This window comes from Delphinus delphis, chromosome 3 (genome assembly GCF_949987515.2).
Source record: "Delphinus delphis chromosome 3, mDelDel1.2, whole genome shotgun sequence".
NCBI classification, from domain to species: domain Eukaryota; kingdom Metazoa; phylum Chordata; class Mammalia; order Artiodactyla; family Delphinidae; genus Delphinus; species Delphinus delphis.
The window spans coordinates 5,456,468-5,477,064 of NC_082685.1; the positions used below are offsets into that span (position 1 = coordinate 5,456,468).

The following is a 20,597-nucleotide window of genomic DNA, read 5'->3' on the forward strand; positions in this document are numbered from 1 at the left end:
GGGGGTGCTAGGTGCCCCCAGGCTCTCCCTGCCCCTCACCCAGTCCCAAGCGGCCGAGCCCAGGGGAGGCGCCGCTGACCACCCTCCCGCTCCGTCTCGCAGATCATCCCCCCGAAGGAGTGGAAGCCACGGCAGACATACGACGACATTGATGACGTGGTCATCCCGGCGCCCATCCAGCAGGTGGTGACGGGCCAGTCGGGCCTCTTCACGCAGTATAACATCCAGAAGAAGGCCATGACGGTTGGGGAGTACCGGCGCCTGGCCAATAGCGAGAAGTACGCGGGCCTGGGTGGCGTGGCGGGCGGAACGCCAGCTCGGGGTGCGGAGGGCGGGGCGCACGCAGCCCCCACAAAGCCCGCTCTGTGTGCCCTGGGTGGGCCTCAGCACCCCCAGTTCACAGTCCCCCGGTTCTTAGGGGCAAAATCCAGACCTTCACCCGACCCAGGGCCACGCTGTCCACCTCACGCTGCCCTCAGCGCTGGCTGCGGGGCCGGCCCTTCAGGGCCTGCCCGTGTCCCCTGTCCCCGGAGCACCTCCCCGCCCCAGGACGTCTCGGCTCTGACGGCACCTCCCCAGAGAGGGGCTTCCTGGCACGTCTCCCCAAGTGCCTGGTTCGCCATGGCACACTTGGGCATGCGCACACACTCCCGGGAGCTCACAGGCGCGTCGTGGGCACTCATGGCACGCGGGCACGCTCCCTGGCACACAGCACCGCTGTTCACTCCCCCTGTTCTGTGTAGCTCCCAGCCCCCCTCAGTCGCTGAGGTCTTCTGTGCATCTCTGGCAGTCTCTTTGCTCTCAAACAAGCGTCCTGTGAGAGCAGGCGTTGTCTGTCCCCTCATGCGCTGTCCCTGGCCACCACGGTGCCTGTCGGTGTCTGCAGGGTGGTAGGAGGACAAGAACCGTCAAAACCCAGGTCCCTCCTCCGGCTCCCGTGGCCCTGGCGTGTGGTCTGACCTGGGGGCCCCGGGCCCTGATAGCTGGCGAGACGGGACCCCTGGGTACCGTTCCAGGCAGGGCTGCCCCCCCGCCGTCCATCCACCTCACCGCCTGGCAGTCACCACAGCTCATCCGTGGGCTCCGGGGCCGTGCCCTTGCCGGGAGGGCGGGTATCTGAGCGGAGCCCCTCCCTCGGTGTGTCTGGCAGGTGCCCTGAGCCCCACATGCTCGGTTTGTCCCCAGGTACTGCACCCCCCGGCACCAGGACTTCGATGACCTGGAGCGCAAGTACTGGAAGAACCTCACCTTCGTGTCGCCCATCTATGGGGCTGACATCAGTGGCTCCTTGTATGATGACGTAAGTACTGAGGCCCCTAGGCGTCCCGGTGGATGTGGAGGTGTGGAGGGGGCGAGCGGGCTCCACCTTGGACCACAGAGGCTGGGGTGACACGGAATGCTCCACGGGGCCTTCTCTTTGGGCTCTGGTTGCAGGCACGTGCCAGCTCAGGATGAAAGGAAGAAGCCAGAGGTTTGCAGAATCTTCCCTGCCAGGTCATAGTGCTGCCCCTGCCCCTGATCCCACGCTCGGCCGCTGACCTAGCGGCCCGGCCACAACGCAGTTCTAAAAAGATGACATCGAGCGTTCCGTCCCTTCTCCCAGGGGCCTCTCTAAATTCTCGGTTGTTTGAGTGCTTTTCTTCTCAAGTTTCCGTCACTCCATCTTCCTGGAAACCTGGGAGCCCGAGTTCTCAGCCATCCAGGCCACCCCTGGGTCCACTCACGTCCAGTCCCTCTGCTGGGCTGGGAGGGCCCTGCTCCTCGGCCTTTGGGCCTCTGCCGCCCGCGGCCTGTCCAAGGGCGAGACAGGCCCTGGTCGAGGCTTGATGCCGAGGTCCCCGAGGGTGCTGGCATCAAGCAGAGGGAGGTTTGAGTGGGATCGTGTTTTGGGGGGGACAATTTATAAATATTTATGGGACCTCGGATAGCCCTGGGATGGATCTACCGGGGTTAATTTCAAAGCTCTGAAGCCTGAATCTCTCCTGGGTGCGTTCTGCACGGGGTACCCTGGGCTAGGATCTGGCCCTCTCCACTCCCCGGGGGCCCCCTCTGCCTCCCTGCGTGCTCCCCCCGGTTGTTCCCCTGAAGGTCGCCTGAGGGGAAGACTCTTGTCGGCTCAGCCCTTCTCCCCTGAGGGCAGCTGCCACCTGTTCTTGGGTAGCGGGGAGGTGAGGGCAGGAATAAAGTCCCCTCCTGAGAAGGGTTGGGACCCTCCTTGGCGCCCAGGGGAGGAGCCTGTTAGAACAGGCGGCTTGTGATTCCCAAAAGGCGTGGGAAACACACGACTGCCGCTCAGGTCCCAGCACGGATCGCTGCCAGTGCTTCGCTTCACCGGCTTCACGGAGCCCAGCTGACCTGGGCCCGGACCTTCTGTTAGTGGGTCCACTTTGTGGTGCATGGTGCCGAGGGCATTAGTTTGTTACCTGGAAGATGCAGGTCAAGCTCGAAGTGAGCTCACCCACTGCCCCCAGAACTACAGGGAGATGCCCTCACCCCGGGGGTCCAGACCGAGTTTGCCCCTGTCCTGCTTCCTCCTTCCTGGGCCTCGGTTTCCCCATCAATAACATGGGGCCTGGCGGGCGCATGGCAGTCCTTCAGTGGGCGTGTCCCGGACCCTGAGCTCACACTCTTGGCCTTGATCCCAAAGGGTCAGATGACCTGCAAGGCCAGGCCTTCTCCCAGCGAGCACACAGCCTCTGGGAGCAGGCCTGCACCTGCTCGGAGGACGCGGCCCCAGAGGCCCTGTTGCACGCTCTGCAGCCCAGGTCCCTAACCGTCGACTCCCACCGGCACCTGCACCCGCACCCGGGCGCACCTCCCCCATCTCCCGGCTACGCACCTCTGAATGCCAGGATTGGTCACCTTGTTCGTGGCAGGTTTTGTGGTTACACAGGTGTGTTTTAGCACCGTGGGCCAGCTCGCCCTTGGGCCAGTGCAGAAGTTCCTGGGTCGGGTTGACGGGGGGGCCTGGCGGGGCTGTGGCCCCAGGGCTTTCTGGGGCCTCTTGGGGCCTGTCTACTGCTCCCCCTGCTTCTCTGCTTTCTTCAAGGGCCTCCAGGCCCGGGGAGAGGGGCCAACCTCCAGGGCCCCCATTTCCCATGCCAGGCCGCCGAGGCCTGGACCACCCTCCCTGGCAGCCCAGGATCAGTGCTGGGCTTCCAACCCTCTCCGGTTTCATTGTGTTTGCGGCTCCTCCTGGAAGCTGCTCGGGCAGGAGGACCGCTGTGCGTGTCCCCAGGGACACGTCTGGTCTCTGAACACAAGGAGGGCTGTTTCCCCTGGGCCTCTGCAGGCAGGGCCTGGCGCAGTCCTGGGCAGGAAGGCACCTCTGTTCTTTTTTTTAAATTAAATTAAATTAATTTATTTTTGGCTGCGTTGGGTCTTCGTTGCTGCGCACGGGCTTTCTCTAGTTGCGGTGAGCGGGGGCTACTCTTGGTTGTGGTGCGCGGGCTTCTCATTGCGGTGGAGTCTCATTGCGGAACGCGGGCTCTAGGTGTGCAGGCTTCAGCAGTTGCAGCATGTGGGCTCAGTAGTTGCAGCACACAGGCTCAGTAGTTGTGGCTTGCAGGCTTAGTAGTTGCGGCTTGCGGGCTCTAGAGCACAGGCTCAGTAGTTGTGGTGCACTGGCTTCGTTGCCCCAAGGCTTGTGGGATCTTCCCAGACCAGGGCTCGAACCTGTGTCCCCTGCATTTTCAGGCGGATTCTTAACCCCTGGGCCACCAGGGAAGTCCCGCGCCTCTGTTCTTTAAACACCATGTTTAGTCCTTAGAGCAACCGGGCGATTTCCCTGCAACTCCAAGTGGGGACATCGAGGCTCCGTGGCTGGGAAACTTGCTGAGTCCCACTCTCTGTGTCCAGTCCCAAGCAGGTGTTAGAATCTAGGCTGTCTGACCGGTGGCCCCAGCTGGCTATGCCCTGTGACCTCGGCCAGCTGTCCTCTTGACTTGGCCACAGTGTGGACCTTGGTGCCTGGGGGTTGGTGTTGCCCAGCTCCTCCCGCCAGCCCGATCCCAGCTTGCGGCTCTGCTGCTCGGTTTATGGATCGTGACTTCTTGGAAGGGAATTAGACCCCAGCAGCCTGATGGGATGGAATAACTGAAGTTCATGTGCTCGTGTACAGGTGGGCGTGGAGTCAGATGCCTGATTGTCAAATGACCTGTCCTTTTCCATGTAGAGTTTTGGAAAGTTAGTGCTAGTTGGATTGGTTTTATTTATTTGTTGATTATCATACTTACTGTTTTTTTTAAGCGTTATTGAGATATAATTCACATACCACAAAATTTGCCCATTTAAAGCGTGTAATTCAGTGTTTTTTTGTATATTCACGGAGTTGTGCAGCCATCACCACAATTTTAGAACATTCTTACCATCCCCAGAAGAAGCCCCATCCCCGTTAGCAGTCACTCCCATCCCCCTTCTCAGTCCCTGACAATGACGAACCCACTGTCTGTCTCTGTGGATTTGCCTGTTCTGGACGTTTGGCATGAATGGAATCACACACTGTGTGTCCTTCTGTGTCTGGCTTTCTCACTGAGCAAGCATTGTGTTCTCAGGGTCCACCCACGTTGTAGTGAGTATCAGTGCTTCTCTCCTTTTCATGGCCAAATAATATGCCACTGTATGGATGGACCATATATTCTTTATCCATTCACCAGCTGATGGACATTTGGCTTGTTTCCACTTTTTAGCTATTAGGAATAATGTTGCTCTGAATATTCACGTGCAAGTCTGTGTGTGGACATGTGTTTTCATTTCTCTTGGACAGCTACCCAGGGGCGAATTGCAGGTCACATGGTAACCCCATGTTTAACTTTTTGAGGACCTGCCAGACTTTTTTCCTAAGCAGTTGCCCCATTTTCCGTTTCCACCAGGCAAGCCTGAGGGCTCTGATTTTTCCATATCCTCACCCACACTCGTTATATTCTGTATTTTTTATTTTAGCCATCCTGGTGTGTGTGAAGTAGTATCTCATTGTAGCTTTGATTTGCATTTCCTGGTGGTAATGATGTTGAGGGTCTTTTCATGTGCTGATTGACCATTTGTATATCTTCTTTGGAGAAATGTCTATTCAGATCTTTTGCCCATATTTAATTGGGTTATTTGTCTTCTCATTATCGAGTTGTAAGAATTTTTCATGCATTCAGGATACAAGTCCCTCACTTGATAAATGATTAGTGAGTATTTTCTCCCGTTCTGTGGGTTGTCTTTTTACCTTCTTGGTTGTGTTCTTTGAAGCACGGCAGTTTTTATTTTAATAAAGTCCAATTTTTCTGTTATTTTTTCTTTTATTTCTTGTGCTTTGGGTGTCTTATTTAAGAATCCTTTGCCAGTTCCAAGGTCGTGAAGATTTGCCCCTATGTTTTCTTCGAAGAATTTTATAATTTTGGCTCTTACATTTAGGTCTATGATCCATTTTGAGTTAGTTTTTTTATATGGTATGAAGAGGGAGTCCAAATTCATTCTTTTTCATGTGGACAACCATTTGTTCCAACACTATTTATTGAAAAGACTGTTCTTTCCCCCACTGTGTAGTCTTGGTGCTAGGTGGGATCCTGAATAATAATAGTAATAATAATAATTGTTGTTAGTTTTAGATAGGTATCTTTTCTAGGGCAGTTTCAGATTCACGGCGCAGTCGAGAGGAGGGTGCAGAGAGTCCCCACACGTGCTTTGCTCCCCTGCACCCTCAGCCTCGCTGTCTGTCAGCGTCCCCACCAGAGCTGTGCGTTTGCTACACTGATGCCTTGTCCGTGTGTTTGTTACATTGGGTCCCTTGTCTGCGACTCTGATCCCAGGGTCCGTAGTTGACATTCAGGCTCACTCTTGGTGTCATACCTTCTATGGCTTTGGACAGGTGTATAATGGCAAGTCTCTGCCGTTATGGTGTCATACAGAATAGTGTCACTGCCCTAAAAGGCCTCTGTGCTCCAGCTGTTCGTCACTCCACTTCCCCCAAGCCCTGGCAGCCACTGATCTTTTTACTGTCTCCATAGTTTTGCCTTTTTCCAGAATGTCTTATAACTGGAATCATACAGTATATAATCTTTTCAGATTGGCTTTTTCCACTTAGTCACATGTAACATCTTATGGAAAAACCCAAACGACCTTTTTGGCCAACCCAGTATTTACGGGTCTTCCGTGTCTTGTCATGGCTTGACAGCTCATGTCTTTTTAGATCTGAATAACATTCCATTGTCTGGATATATCGTGGTTTATTCTAACCGTTCACCTACTGAAGGACATCTTGGTTGCTTCCAAGGTTGGGCAATTACGAATAAGGCTGCTGTAAACAGCCGTTGCAGATTTTTGTGTGCACATAAGTTTTCGTTCAACTCCTTTGGGTGAATACCAAGGAGCGTAATTGCTGCAGCGTATGGTAAGAGTATGTTTAGTTTTGTAACCTGCCTTCCGGAGTAGCTGGAGCATTTTGCATTCCCACCAGCAATGAATGAGGGTTCCTGTTGCTCCACATCCTCGCCAGCATTTGGTGTCATCAGTGTTCTGGATTTTGGCCATTCTTATCTGTGTGTGGTGGTACCTCATTGTGGTTTCGATGTGCATTTCCCTGATGATGGGGAGCATCTTTTCATGTGCTGATTTGCCATCAGTGTATCTTCTTGGGTGAAGTGTCTGTTCAGGTCTTCGGCCCAGTGTTTATGTGGGTTGTTTGCTTTCTCATTGTTGAGTTTTAAGAGTTCTTTGTATATTTTGGACAACAGTTGTTTATGTTTTACAAAGATTTTCTCCAAGTCTATGGCTTATATTCTCATTCTCTTGAGGACCCCAAATTCTGTTTTTAAATAAAAATTCAAAAATTGGAGGCTTGTCCCTAGAGAACCTCTGGGTTTGCTCTCACGTGCTGCCGACGGTTGTAGTGATGGCCCCGCGAAGGGCTCCAAGGCCCAGTGCAAGCCCAGCGGGGCCGAGGCAAAGCTCAGTGGGTGAGCCTGCCCTGGGTTCTGGAAGAGGATTTGGGGCTTTGGCGCCATGTGTTTGCCGTGCCTGACCTAGTACCACAGTCTCCTTGTACTGAGGGGAAACTGAGGCCCAGAGCAGAGAATGCCTTGGCCCATGATGAGTTATCGCCCAGCTTAGTCTAGACCCCGGGTCCCCTGTCCATGCGGGCTGGATGGGGGCGGGTGGCAAATGGACAGGGCTTTGGGGAGACGACTGGTTGCTGGTGCCCCCAGTCTTGGGCATCTTCCACTTGAGGCGACCCTGGGCTTCTCATGCTCGCGGTGGGGGTCTGATCGTGGCCCTCCTCCATGTCCTGGGCTCTGGCCACAGCTCACCTTGCAAAGACCGACCTGCCAAGTCGGGCCTAAAACGTGGACGCGGTGGGTGGCACTGGGTGGATCTGGGGCATGAAGGAACGCTGCCATGCACTCAGCATCTCAGCAGCCCCGAGGCTTCCCCGGGGACTGGAAGTCAATGAAAGCATGTTTTACGAGCTCTTATGACAAGACGGGGTTTGTTTGCTCGTGGCGTTAGGAATAGATGAGCCTGGTGGGTGGGGATCCCTCGCTCGTTTGCCTGGCTCTGAGTGCCGTCCCCGTCTCCGCTGTGGGAAGGTGCGGGAAGGCCTGTCTGGCACGTCGCTGGGAGCCCCGCTCGGCATGTTCTTCCTCCTCTGTGTCACTGACTTCCCGGCACGTGAATTATTCACCGCCAAGCGTGGCCGCAGCAAGGCCTTCCCCGCCCATGATTCACACACAGCTCAACGTGGGGTCCAGGGGAAGCGTTGCCTGGCCGCCTGGCCCAGGGCAGGGGGCCTGTGCCTGTCGGGTGTGCGCCGCCCAGGGTGGGTTTTGGACCCCTGGGGTGGGCGAGGCTCGGAAGCAGGCAGGTGTGGGGCAGAATGCTGTTTGGGCCCTGGGCAGGGGGTCACACCGCAGCCCGGGCTCCGAGGGAATGACGCAGGTGTCTCACTGCCGGCGTCTGGGGGCGAGTGACGGTGGGGGAGGCTGGGGGCCGGGGTGGCTGGCAGGCTGACCGTGTGCTCGCCGCCATGCAGGACGTGGCCCAGTGGAACATCGGGAACCTGCGGACCATCCTGGACATGGTGGAGCGCGAGTGCGGCACCATCATCGAGGGCGTCAACACCCCCTACCTGTACTTCGGCATGTGGAAGACCACCTTCGCCTGGCACACGGAGGACATGGACCTGTACAGCATCAACTACCTGCACTTCGGGGAGCCCAAGTCCTGGTGAGGGGCGGCCGCAGCCCCGCCGGCCGCTGCTGAGGGAGGCGGGGCTGCCCAATGGGCGAGGGTGGGGGCTGTAGTGGCTCCTGGGGCTGCACCTGGGGCTGTCGGGCAGGGCAGGCAGAGGTCGGGGTTGGGGGCTCCGCCGGCCCAGCCCCCGCTAGCTGAGGGCACGCACGCCCCCCAGAAACGCGCTTACGGATCCCCGGAGCCTGTGGTTTGCGCTCAGAGCACCTTACACTGAACGTGGCTGCTGCCAGGCTTCTGGTAACGCCTCTCAGGGCCGCGCTGTGCTGGGGGCTTTGGGGCCGCGGGCCTGGGGAGTGGGCGGCCTTGTGCCTGAGCCTCCCCTCGCCTCCCCTCGCCTCCCTCTTGGCCTCCAGATTGGGGGGTGGTGTTAGCCGTTTGCAGGGTGTGGGCGGGCATGCTGGGCCCTGCAGGGCACTCTGTGAGCAATGGGCCCCCCAGGCTGGGGCAGATTGCCAAGGCGGTCGTGTTCTGGAATCTCCCAGCTGAGCACTCCCCTGACACGCAGCTTCTGCCAGGGGGCCGGCAGGAGGCCGTCTTTGTTCGCTGTGTTTCTAGCAGAGACTTCTGAGCCGGGGGCTTCGCATCGCCCTGCCTCTCCCTAGCTGTTAGAAGGTTCTGTTGTCACAATAATCATCGCGGCTCAGGGGAGCAGAGAGGTGCTCAGGAGCTCAGCCAGTGAACCCTCACCTTTGTATTGGGGGGGCCACCCAGCAGGGACCCAGGCGGACCCTGGCCAAGGCGCCCCTGTCTTGTCCCAACAGAGAGCTGAGCCCCACGTGGCTGAGCCTGTGCCTGCCGGCCTGGGGGAGGGCCCCCTACCCCCTTAAGTCAACAGGGATGTTCTGGGGCCCTTTGCTGAGGGGCGGGAGCAGGCCCTCTGAGCAGCGGACCCGGGTGGGAAGCCAGGTCTCCCTGTCGGCCGTCGGCTGTGTGACCACCCTCTCCTCGCCTCTGCCGTGGACCGAGTGAAGCCCCTGCCCCGCTGTCTGGCAGCGGTTCCCACTCAGATGGGCAGGGAAGGCTGGGGACACGTGTGAGTTTTCCAGGGCTGCTGTAACAAAGGACTGCAGATCTGGCGGCTTTAACTCAGCTCACATTGGTTCTCTGACAGTCCTGGAGCCAGGAGGCTGACTGCCTCACGGGGCTAAATCCGGGCGTGGGCAGGGCTGGTCCTTCCGGAGCCTCCAGGGGAGCATCGGTGCCCGCCTTTTCCAGCTTCTAGAGGCGCCGCATCCCTGGCTCGCGGCCCCTCCTCCATCCTCACGGCCAGCAGCGCAGCATCTCCCGTCTCCCTCTGCCTCTGACCCTCCTGCCTCCTCTTATGAGGAACCCTGTGATGACACCGGGCTCCCCGGGTAATCCAGGGTCATCCCTGTCTCAGGGACCTTAACTTAATGCCTCCTGCAAAGTCCCCTTTGCCACGTGAGGTGATATGTCCACAGGTCTTGGGATTAGGCTGCAGCCATCTTTGGGGCCGTTATTCTGCTGGCCGCAGACCCCCTGGCCTTCGCGTGGTGCTACTTTGTGCGTTGGCTGGGATCCTGTTACAATTCCACGGGCTTCCTGTTTTCAGTCCACTCCTCCCCTTTTGTGGTCTTCTGTGGCTTTACGTGAGCCCTTGATCATTGGAACCTCTGGGTGGGGAAGTATTTGCTTTTGGGGAAAGATTTGGAGAGAGATTGGTATATTTGGTGATGGTGGTTGAACAAAGGCCTGAGCCTCATGCCTGCAGTGTGGTCCTGCGCACCGAGTGGAGGGGTTTCCTAGTCAGGGTGCCGTCCCCGAGCTGCCCAGGAGGCCCCAGTGACTGCGTGGCCGCCCCGTCCCCCTGACTCCCCATGGCAAGGCTGGGCCGGGACAGCATGGAGGCCCCAGTCCAGGCCTGGCGGGAGGGGCCCTTGCTCTGCGCCAGGCCCACACCTGTGGGGTGCTTCCCTGGGGGCTCTGCCCACCGCTCCGCACAGCAGCGTCCTCCCCGTGGGCCTGGCGGGCTGAGTGCCGGTGAGTGGCCTTCGGGCTCCCCGTGCAGATAGATCTGCAGGCTGGGGCTGCGTGCGTGCATGTGAGGGTGTGTGTGTGTGAGTGTCCGAGGGGGTATGTGAGTGTATGTTTCTGCGTATATGTATGTGTGTGTGTTTGTGTGTATATTTGTGTTTGTGTGTGTATACGAATGAGTGTGTCAGTGTGTATGAGTGTGTGTGTGTATATACATGGGTGTGTGTGTCTGAGTATGCATATGAGCGTATGTATGTGTGTGTTGTATAAGTGTGTATATATGTGTCTCAGGTACCTATGTGTATGTATGTGAGTGTGTGTTTGTTAGGTATCTGTGTGTGTGTTGTGTGTGTGATGTATCTGTGTGTGTGTTTGTCAGGTATCTATATGTTTGTATTGTGTATATAAGTGTGTATATGTGTGGATCAGGTACCAGTGTGCGACGAGTGTCAGATATCTGTGTGGGGTACCTGTGTGTGTGTGTGTGTGTGTGTGTGTGCGCGCGCGCGCGCGCGCGCACACTACTGCGCCCAGCTCGCTGGCCTGGGCCGTGTCTCATGGGGTGGGGTGGTGGCAGGAGGGACGTCTGCCCGGGTCTCTGAGTGGCCTTGTCCCAGTCCTGCCCCAGCGCGGCTCCCCCGAGGGCCGCTAGATGGCGCTCCCGCCCTTCCCTCTGGCTTGGCTCTGTGCGCTGCTGGAAATTTCCCAGGTTCTTTCATCCTTTCGTAGATTCCTCTGAGCGGCAGTGGCAGTGATATTCTGAAGGCCCCCTGGAAGCAGCAGCAGGGGGAGACGGAGCCGCTGCCCTTGGGCGGTGGGAGCTCTTAGCCCTGGGTTTGGTCAGGGCCTCCCAGCCAGAGGGGTACAAAGGGGAGAAAACCCACCTTTTCCTTAAAAAAAAAAAGAAAGAAAGAACAAGTATGCAAGCAGGCACTGCTGGGTCCCCGCACTTGCTGGGCGAGGAAGGTTGGGCTTTCAGATGCAGGCCTGCCCGGGGGTGGGGAGGCCTCGGGAGACTGGGGCCCTTGTGTGTTCTCTGGGGGGGCAGGGAGGAGTGAGCGGCTGGGGGCCTCTGAGAAGCGGCTGGGACCGAGGGCGGATGGAAGACAGTGGGACTGGGTTTGAGGACTGTCCCCCAGAGAGAGGGTGCTGGGAACATGAGGGCCAGCGGCCCCTGGGTGACAGGGCCGGCACCTTGCTCCCCTCGCTTGCCTGTCCCCCAGGACAGCCCGCAGCACCCCTGCCCCCTGAGCTGCACCCCTGGTTTGCTCGGGTGGCCCCTGCTGTTAGGAGACTGGGGTTCTGGGAGCACAGCGACCCCGTAGCCCCTGGGAGCCCCCGTGCACAGAGGTTTACGTCGTGTGGAGGCCGCACTCCCTCTTGGGTCAACGTGGACCTCTGCAGGGGTGGGGTGCGGGGGCTGGTGAGGTGTCCTCTTGTCCCTGGGCTGGGGGTGCAGGGAGCCACTCAGGATGCCCGGGAAGGTGGTGCCCCTGCTCCCTGCCTTCCCCTGGACCCTGTGGGGCGGGGCTCTCGGGCAGATCCGTTCCCACGTCTGTCTCCCGAATCACACCATGCTCTTGCGTCTGCAGTAGCTTGATCACAACCGTTCCGGGGTATTTCAGTAGCACTTTTTTTTTTTTTGAAAGTGTCGAGTTACTCAGGTTTACGGCGTCTTCTGGAGCCTTTCTGGGTCTGTTGCTACTTTGGTGGTGTGATTTGTGTGTCAGAGTGACGCGCACAGCCCGGTGTCGATAACAGCATGGCATTTGCTCCGAAAGGCCGGCATTGTGCGGCGCTCTCTGGCAGCCAGGCTAAGAATACCCGCAGCACGTGGGAGCTTCAGATCGCTTTGGAGACGGGGATTTAAGATAGACCCAGCCTTGCAGCGGCCCGGACGGTTGGTCATCGGGGCCAGGAGGTCGTGGGCCTGGGGAGGCAGGCAGAGCAGCTCCGCCTGGTTCAGAGTGCCTCCTCCCGCAGGGCCGAGGACCCCCTGGAGCCCGTGGGTGGCGCTGGGTCAGCCGTCCCGGGGCTGCTCCGTCTGCCGGGCCTCCCTCGATACCCACCCGTGGTACGGCCCCTTCGGGTCCCTGTGGGTAGCATGTCACCAGGAACTGTATCCGTAGATGAGCGCGTGACACACCCACCTGGGGTCGTTTAACGCTGTTGCCCAGACGCAGGGCTCCGTATCCACACGCAGCAGCTGCCGTGTGCCCACATGCGGGTGGGTGGAGGACGTGCCACCAGAGGGCCCCAGGATGGGACAGACAGTGTTCCCCGCGGGGATTGTCTGGGCCGTGACCTTGGCCGTCAGGCAGGTCCCGCAGTTGGTCTTCTCTCTGCTTCCCCAGCCCCTCCCGCCCTCTGGCTTCTGTTGGCCTGGGTGTCAGGTGCCCTGAGGCGGGGGCAGGGGAGAGGGTCTCTCGGATTGTGCTCCCACAAAGGGCACGTGGATGGTCCTGGGGTGTGATGGGCGGATCCCTGAGGGCAGTCGGTGGAGGGGCTGCTGGTGAGGGGGCCGGGGAGCCTTTCCCAGAGCTTCGCTCCTTCCCTGACCTTTAAGAAGCCTGAGCACTGCACCAGGGTGCGTTGAGAATTTCTCCTTTTGATTCCATTGCACCTACAGTTTTTCTTCGGCATTTTCACTCAGGGGTTTTCACAGGAGAGGGAACGGGGGCAGCCTTTCTTTTGCTGCCGGGAAACTTGACACCCAGCAGGCAGTCATCTCAGCCTGCACTTGGTACTTCGGAGGTGTGCCTGCGCGTGTGTGAGTGTGTGTGCGTGTGTGGGCATGGGTATGTGTGTGTGTGCACACGTGCACGTTTGAGGGCATGTGCTCCCTGCCGTGGGGCACGGGAGGGGCGTGAGCTGTTGTGCAGATGTGGTCCAGCCCCTGCAGCCTCTGGCTGCAGCTTGGGAGAGAGGCTGGATGTGCTGGCCTCAGGATTCAGGGGTCTATTGCTCCTTTGGGGGCGGGGTGAGACTGCTGGGCTGCTCCCTTCCCCCTTGATGGGTGCCCTCCCGGCCCCTCGGGACCTCCCTGCAGGCCCACCCCAGGCGGCTTCAGCCCACTGCCCAGACATGCTCCCTGCGGGCACTGATTAATCACCCCAGTGAGCCCCAGGGGACAGGCGCCTCCCGCCCTCCTCCCGGCCGTAGACTCCCTGGCTCTGGCTACAGGTGGCACTGCTGGACCACAATGCCGGGCGGCCACCAGGGCCTCTGCTTTGTCCCCGGTGGCAGAATTGGGAATTCTGGTGATTGATGGAGCCGAGCAAAGCGACCGCAGGCAGCAGCTCCGGAGGCCCGTGGTGGAGAGCGCTGGTGACTCCCAGAGGAGGTCCCTGAGTGACCTCGTGGCTTCTGAGAGCCTGGCACAGCGGGGAGCAGGGCCATTCCCTGACTCAGGCGCGGCCCCGCCTTGCCCCACGGCGGCGGGAGGGCTGGCTGGGCACCGTCTGGAGTGGAGATTGGTGGGAGTGTGACGGCTGCACAGATTGGCTTTGGTACTTAGCTTCCCAGCACTGCGCCCCGTCCCCATACAGGATGCCAACGTGAGATAGAGGCGCTGCCTCCTGTCCTCCTCGGTCTCTGGGGGGAGAGGCGCCGCAGCTGAGCCAAGCGGCTTCGCTCAGCAGCTCCACGTGGCCGCAGCACCTGGGGGGCCGGGGGAAGAGACCGTCGGGATGGTGCAGGGAGGCTCGGGGTGTACCTCGTGAACACACTGGGGAGACCAGCAGACTCCTTCCTCTGCCCTGCCTCCTGGGCCATGGTGACCAGAAATCCAGCAACAAAAAGAATGTTTTTGAGCAGAGAGCTCTTCCTGAGAGCAGACTGCCGGAGAGTAGAGAGGTGTCAGGACCCCTGTTTATTAAAAGACAACAGATAAGGTGGCAGGGTCGTGCTGTCCAAGGCCCCGAGCTTTCTTGAATCTGTTTGCGGAGATACCAGACCCAGCATCCCTGGCGGAGTCTGTCCTCCGTCCACGCAGCCTTGCCTGAAGCTGCTCGTCGGAGGTTTTATGATGGGGGTGGTCGCGTCTCTGCAGAAGGATCCTCCTTCTGAGAGAAGATGGCTGTTGTCCTAAACAGCACAACCAGCCGAGTCCCGTCTTCCCGGCTCATGGGTCCTTGGTCTGGAGCTTGCTGTGCACTCACTGTTTGATGCAAAGGGCTGTGGGCAGCAAGGGGCACCTTCTCCGTCACCTCTTTTGACGGTGGCTCTGGCGACAGCAGCAGGCCTGCTTGTCGTTTATTCCCTGTGTGCCTGACCCGTGTGCCCACTGCCTCCTTCCAGGGTGCGTGGTGACCTTGGCGTTAGGGTGACCAGCGCAACTTGCCTAGCTTCAGAGCCGGAAGTCTCACATCCTGGAAACCCTCTCAGACCCGGGGGGCCCTCGGTGCTTGGTCACCCTGGAGTGTGCACGTGTGTGTGTGGCAGCACACATGCATGCATCTAGTCAGGAAAGGACAGTGTGTCTCCTCACTCAGGCAGTTCGTGAGTCTGGCCTCCAGGGTCCCGTCCGCCACCCCCGGGGACCATGCCCAGAAGACTGGAGACCTGGCGTTCTGCGAGGTGACCGAGAGCCCCTGCTGGGAGCTGTCACTTCCAGCTGGGCTTTGCAGCCGCGCACACACCCTGGAGCTCAGCAGCACGGGGACGCTGGCGCAGCGTTGGGAGAAGTGGTTTAGCACGTGCCCAGGAGGGCCTGAGCACCCGGGGGCTTATGGGAAGCACAGCCGTGTTACTACCCCCCCACCCCGGGACCCCTCCCCGCCCTCCTCATAGAGCCCTCGGTCCGCTCTTGTCGGGACCACACTGTCGTCCCCGATGCCAACAGCCCAGCCTTTCTGCTTGTCAGGATTGTGCCGGAAATCTGAAACTGGAAGCTGGCTGTGGCATTTGAAAATTAACTCCTGATGCTGGAGTCTCAAATTGGGGCATTGTGTCATCAGGCTATGAGGATAGGATTGCATCATTAATTAACCTGGCGGGTGCGACAACAGGCAACTTCAGAGGATTTTTGTGCAGCGTGACACAGCATGGCTTGAATCACAGATCAGCCCAAACATCTGACTGCTTCTTGCCAGTCTCGCCCACACTAAACTCAGTAGCCTGGTGCTGCCCCAGCAAAGCCAGACAGTTGCGTCAGGTGACAACCTGTGCTGCGTGCAGCTCGGGGCAGATTGTGGACCTGGGAATCCCAGTGCTCCCCCAAGGGCTCCGCTCACCAGGCAGCAGGGTCCGTTCCCGCAGGCTGCCTCCTTGAATCTCGCAGTGCTGGTGGGGACAGGCACAGTTGGTGTTTGTTCAGGGAACACAAAGTGATTTTAACATCCCGCTCGGCAGAGGAAGGTCAGCCTTCTGCGACGGAAAATCTCACCATATGCTCTCCTCCAGAGCCGATGAGGCTGAGTGGGGGGATCTGCTGATATTCCCGATGCTCTGATGCCTTGCCGTGAGCCTGGGCAGCCGGGCAGCGGTGCAGCTGATGGATTTGGAAATTGGCTTCTTGGTGAGCAGGGGTGGGAGGGTTCATGACGGAGGGTGCCCGGTGCGAACGGTGCACTGTTTCCTTGTTCCTTCTGTGTTTGTCACAGGCTGGTCTGTTTATCCACTGTTTTGGTGGTGTACTCCCTCTCTCTCCTTTTGAAAGAGTTTATTTTTCAGAACTGTTTTAGATTTTACAGCAAAACTGAGAAGACAGTACAGAGAGTTCCCATGCACCCCACACCCAGCCTTCTTATTAGTTTACATGAGGCTGGGACATTTGTTGCAGTTAATGAACCTTATGGGTACATTCTTGTTGACTAGGGTCCTGCTTCATTCAGTTTGCCTTGTTTGTCCCTGGTGTCGCCTTCTGTCCCAGGACCCCATCCAGGTTCCCTGTGACATTCAGGTATCCCATCTCCTCAGGCTCCTCTGGGCTGTGATGGTTCCTCAGACTTTCCTTGTTCTTTTTAATTTTTTAAAATTTATTTTATTGAAGTATGGTTGACTTACAATGTTGTGTTAATTTCTGCTGTACAGCAAAATGATTCAGTTACACATATATATTTTCTTTTTCATATTCTTTTCCATTATGGTGTATCACAGCATATTGAATATAGTTCCCTGTGCTATACAGTAGGACCTTGTTGTTTATCCATTCTCTATGTAATAGTTTGCATCTGCTAACCCCAAACTCCCAATCTTTCCCTCCCCGCCCCCCCCACCCCCGGCAGCCACCAGTCTGTTCTCTATGTCTGTGAGTCTGTTTTTGTTTCACAGATAAGTTCATTTGTGTCGTATTTTAGATTCCACATACAAGTGATAGCGTATGGTATGTCTTTCTCTTTCTGACTTACTTAACTTGGTATGATAATGTCTAGTTGCGTCTATGTTGCTGAAAATGACATTATTTCATTCTTTTGTATGGCTGAGTAATATTCCAGTGTGTATATGTACCACATCTTCTTTATCCATTCATCTGTTGATGGGTATTCAGATTGTTTCCATGTCCTGGCTATTGTGAATAGTGCTGTTATGAACATAGGGGTGCATGTATCTTTTTGAATTAGAGTTTTCTCTGGATATATGCCCAGGAGTGGGATTGCAGGATCATATGGTAGCTCTACTTTTAGTTTTTTGAGGAACCTCCATACTGTTTTCCATAGTGACTACACCAGTTTATATTCCCACCAGCTGTGTAGGAGGGTTCCCAGACTTTCCTTGTTCTCGATGCCCTTGATGGGTTTGAGGAGGACTGTGGTCAGAGATTTTGTAGAATCTTCCTCAGTGGGAACTTGTCTGGTGTTTTTCTCCCACAGCTGGGGCTCTGGGTGCTGGGAGGAGGACCACACATGAGGGGCCATCTCGTCCATTGTCTCGGGGTGCCTGCCGTCAACATGACTCATCACTGCTGGTGTCGACCTCGGTCCCCTGGCTGAGGTCGTGCTGCTCAGGTGTCTCTACTGGAAAGTCACACCTCCCCCCTTTCTGTACTGTCCTCTTTGGAGTGTACTCTTTCTTTCTTTTTTTTTTTAATACTTCAAATTTCGGAAAAGGAAAGAGAATAATTAACAGAACAGTGCCCAGTACCCAAATTGGGCAGATGTGGACGATCTGGCGTCCTTCTGTCAGGTAGTTTTGAGCTCTTTGCTCCTCCCTCCAGCTGGGCAGTCTTAGTTCTCTGCTGCTGCATAGCTGATCCCATAGACAGACGGCTTGAGGTGACCGGCTCTCAGCGCCCAGGCATGGGCCTGCCAGGGCCTCGGTTTAGGGCCTCAGAGGCAGAGTCGAGTGTCGGCGGGCCGGACCCGTACCCGGAGCTCTGGGGAAGGTCCATTTGGTACCGAGGGTCCCCTCACACTTGGCCCCTCTGACTTAGGGACCGATGCCTTTCCAAGGCCCACCAGATTAGGTCAGGCCCACCCAGAGTAACCTCCCATTATAGGATCTGCTGATTTGGGGCCTTAATTATAACAGCCAGATCCCCTCCCAGCAGCACCGAGAGGGACGTTGGAATGACTGAGAGCAGGGATGTGAGCCTCAGGGGCACCTGAGGACTATGTCTGTCATGGTGTGTTCCCTTTTCGGTAAATGTTTTTATCCTAAGACGTTACGTGGTACAGAAAAATACGTGAAATATTGTGCTTGGCTGAAAGATGGATACATACATACAGTTTATCGAATGACTCCCCAGTCAACGCTGCTGGGAAATGAACCCCCTCGTTCTCTGTCCCGGCCCCCCTTCCTTTGCGGCCCCATTCCCCCCACCCCACAGAGCTGCTTCTGATGGCCCGCGTGTCACTGCTTCTCTGGGCCGTTGTCTTTGTGTGTCTGTGTCCCTGGGAGACACGGCTGAGTGCTGGCTGGGTTTGAACCCCACGCACATGGACTGGTTTGTCTCTTGCGTTTCTGCTCTGTCTGCGAGGAGGATTCGTCCCTGCCGTGCGTGGTGATAGTTTATCTGTTTTCACGCTGCAGCGTTTTCTGCTGTGTGACCACGCCTGCACCTGTTTACGTGTTCCACTGCTGGTGGACATTTGGGCCGTTTCCACTTTGGGGCACACGTCGTGTCATCTTTTACCTGCTGCTCGTGTAAGAATCTGTCACTGTACGTGACAGTGTGACAGTGTGAGAAGACATGGTGGTAGCAGTGGCCACGTTCCGATGCTGCTTGTGTGCCAGGCTATGCTTGGAGTGACTCCTGGTCTCGCCCACTGCCCCACGCCGTCCTCCTTCACACGTGGGACCAGACTGGCGAGACCGTGGTTTGAGACCGCAGAGCTGGGGAGTGGTAGGGCTGGGCCCAGGCTACGGGTGCGAGCCCGCATTCCTGACCACTGCTTCGCCCTGCCCCTCGGAGTGTCCTCCTGCAAATCAAAAGGGGCGGCGGGTTCTGGGAGTGCGTGCCTGGGCAGGCGCTCCCCCGTGGGGACAGGGGGCGTCCCAGTTGGCAAAGGTGGCCTGAGCTTGCAGGTGTGGGAGAGGGTGGACCCTTTTCTTAGAGTCCCCAAAACATCATTGAACGAAGCCCTGCCGAGCTGAAATCAAAGACGGCAGGTTCTTGTGGGAGATGGAGGAGATGCTGCAGAAACCCAGGGACCCAGGCCACCAGAGGCTCTGCCACCTTCAGCGCACGGCTTCCGAGGTCACCCTGGGCGTAGGCGTCTAGTTGGGGCAGGGGGAGGCCGTGTTCCTGAAACTTTGATGGGCGGGCCAGGGAGGCAGGCCCGTGGCTTCTGCCCAATCTCATTGGCCAGCGCCAGGTCACGTGGCCACACCTTCCAGCACGGGAGCCTGGGAAACGTAGTCTGACTGCGTGTACGGGGGTAGGGGGCTGGAAGGGGGCAGGTGAGCCGTAGCTTTGCTACCGTGGTTGTGCTGGACGAAGGTGGCTTCAAGGTTGTAGAAGGAGATGGGTCAGCTCAAACCGTGGCCAAGTGCCCGCTCTGGACCCAGCGTGAACCACTCCAGGGCAGACACCGTGTGTCAGGGCAGGAGCTTATGGTGTGCCCCCCCACTCCCCCCCCGAGTGGGCATGGAGGGCCAGGTGGGTGGCACGCGGCAGCGGGACCCCCGAGATGGAGGCAGGGAAGGCGCTGGGCTGAGACCTGTGGGAGGAGAGGCAGCAGGGCAGCCCGTGGAGGGGCTCCGCTGGAGGGCAGGTGGCCAGGCCAGGAGCAGGGAGACGCATGTTACTCTACCGTTCCAGGGGGATGTTAGCCGTGGGAGGGAAGGTCCAGGGCATGGGTGTGGGAGCCCTGGGCAGGCAGGTCGGGGTAGCCCTCCTGCCTCTGTGGGCGCCGTCGTCTCCTGTGTGTGTGTTACTCGTGGCCGCAGGCGTGGCTGGCCTGTCACACAGCCTGCTGGCTTGGTCTGGCAGGAGCAGATGGCCCTTCATTTTGGAGTCTTTTGTTCAAAGTGGGCGCTTTGGGGTTGGAACGATATAGCACTCTGCTGGCTCAGGCCGCTTGTGAGACTGCAGGACTTTTGCTTTAGGGCAGCAGGAGCCAAACCAGCCCACCCGGCGTTCCTGGCTCCAGTCTGGAGCACCAGGCCAGTCGCCAGAATCCTTCCCCATCCCACCACTCTAAGAAACCGTCAGTTCTTCTGAGAGAAGTGGCTTCGCCGGGCATTGTTCCCATCTTGAGATCCTCCCACTGGCTGTGTTTGGATGAGGGGTTGCTTGAAGTGTCGGGGGTCTGTGGCCGGTGTGGTCCTGGCCTGGAGTCACTCACCCTCCCCCTCCATTCTGTAGATTCCTGCTCTGTGCGCAGGGTCTGGTTTTCATGGCAGATCTCTCCCGTGTTGGAGAGGTTGCTGTCGGCCGATTTCAGCTCCCCAGAAGGGAAATTCCTGCAAATCTGTGAGTTGAGGGAGTCTTTGTTAGCTTTGCTTCAAAATCTGGCTAAGGGTGTGTTTTCCCCTCATGTGGGCGCAGCAGCGGGAGCTGGGGAGTGGGGACCAGCAGGCTCATCACCAGGATGAGACGTGCTGAAGGCCCTCTTTCAGCAGCTCCCCTCCGGCTTGGTCTGTTTGCTCTTCCTTGCTTAACCCATGTGTGAGCTTAACCCTCCTCAAAGCACCAGGGCCCAGAGCCACCCCGAGAGTGACCCCGAGGGCCCTGTGCCCTTCACCTTCTTGGCAGTCAGCTGAGACCCTGATGGTCTTACACGTGGAGACTGGAACTGCTGGTCACGGGACCTGCTTGTAAAGATACCGTCACCTGAGTGCTCTCCAGAGCCAGTCCCGTAGCTAAGGGGCAAGTCACGGTCACCCAGGGCCCCCTCTGGTGGGGCAGGGAGAGTTCCGGGCCTGTCCTCCCGATCGCCGGGGGCCTCCACTGTCAGTGTGTGTCCACACGAGGTTCAGCGGCC

The 20,597-nt window shown here is 57.9% G+C and overlaps 1 protein-coding gene across 6 annotated transcripts in view; it reads left to right on the forward strand.

Moving 5' to 3' along the window:
- Positions 1-20,597, forward strand: part of KDM4B (lysine demethylase 4B) — a 134,805-nt gene that overhangs the window by 46,347 nt on the left and 67,861 nt on the right. For all 6 annotated transcript variants that reach the window (XM_060007515.1, XM_060007520.1, XM_060007516.1 and 3 more), the window contains exons 4-6: positions 103-278; positions 1,186-1,300; positions 8,015-8,208. In XM_060007515.1, the coding sequence (XP_059863498.1) occupies positions 103-278; positions 1,186-1,300; positions 8,015-8,208 (485 nt within the window). The remainder of the gene's footprint in view (positions 1-102; positions 279-1,185; positions 1,301-8,014; positions 8,209-20,597) is intronic.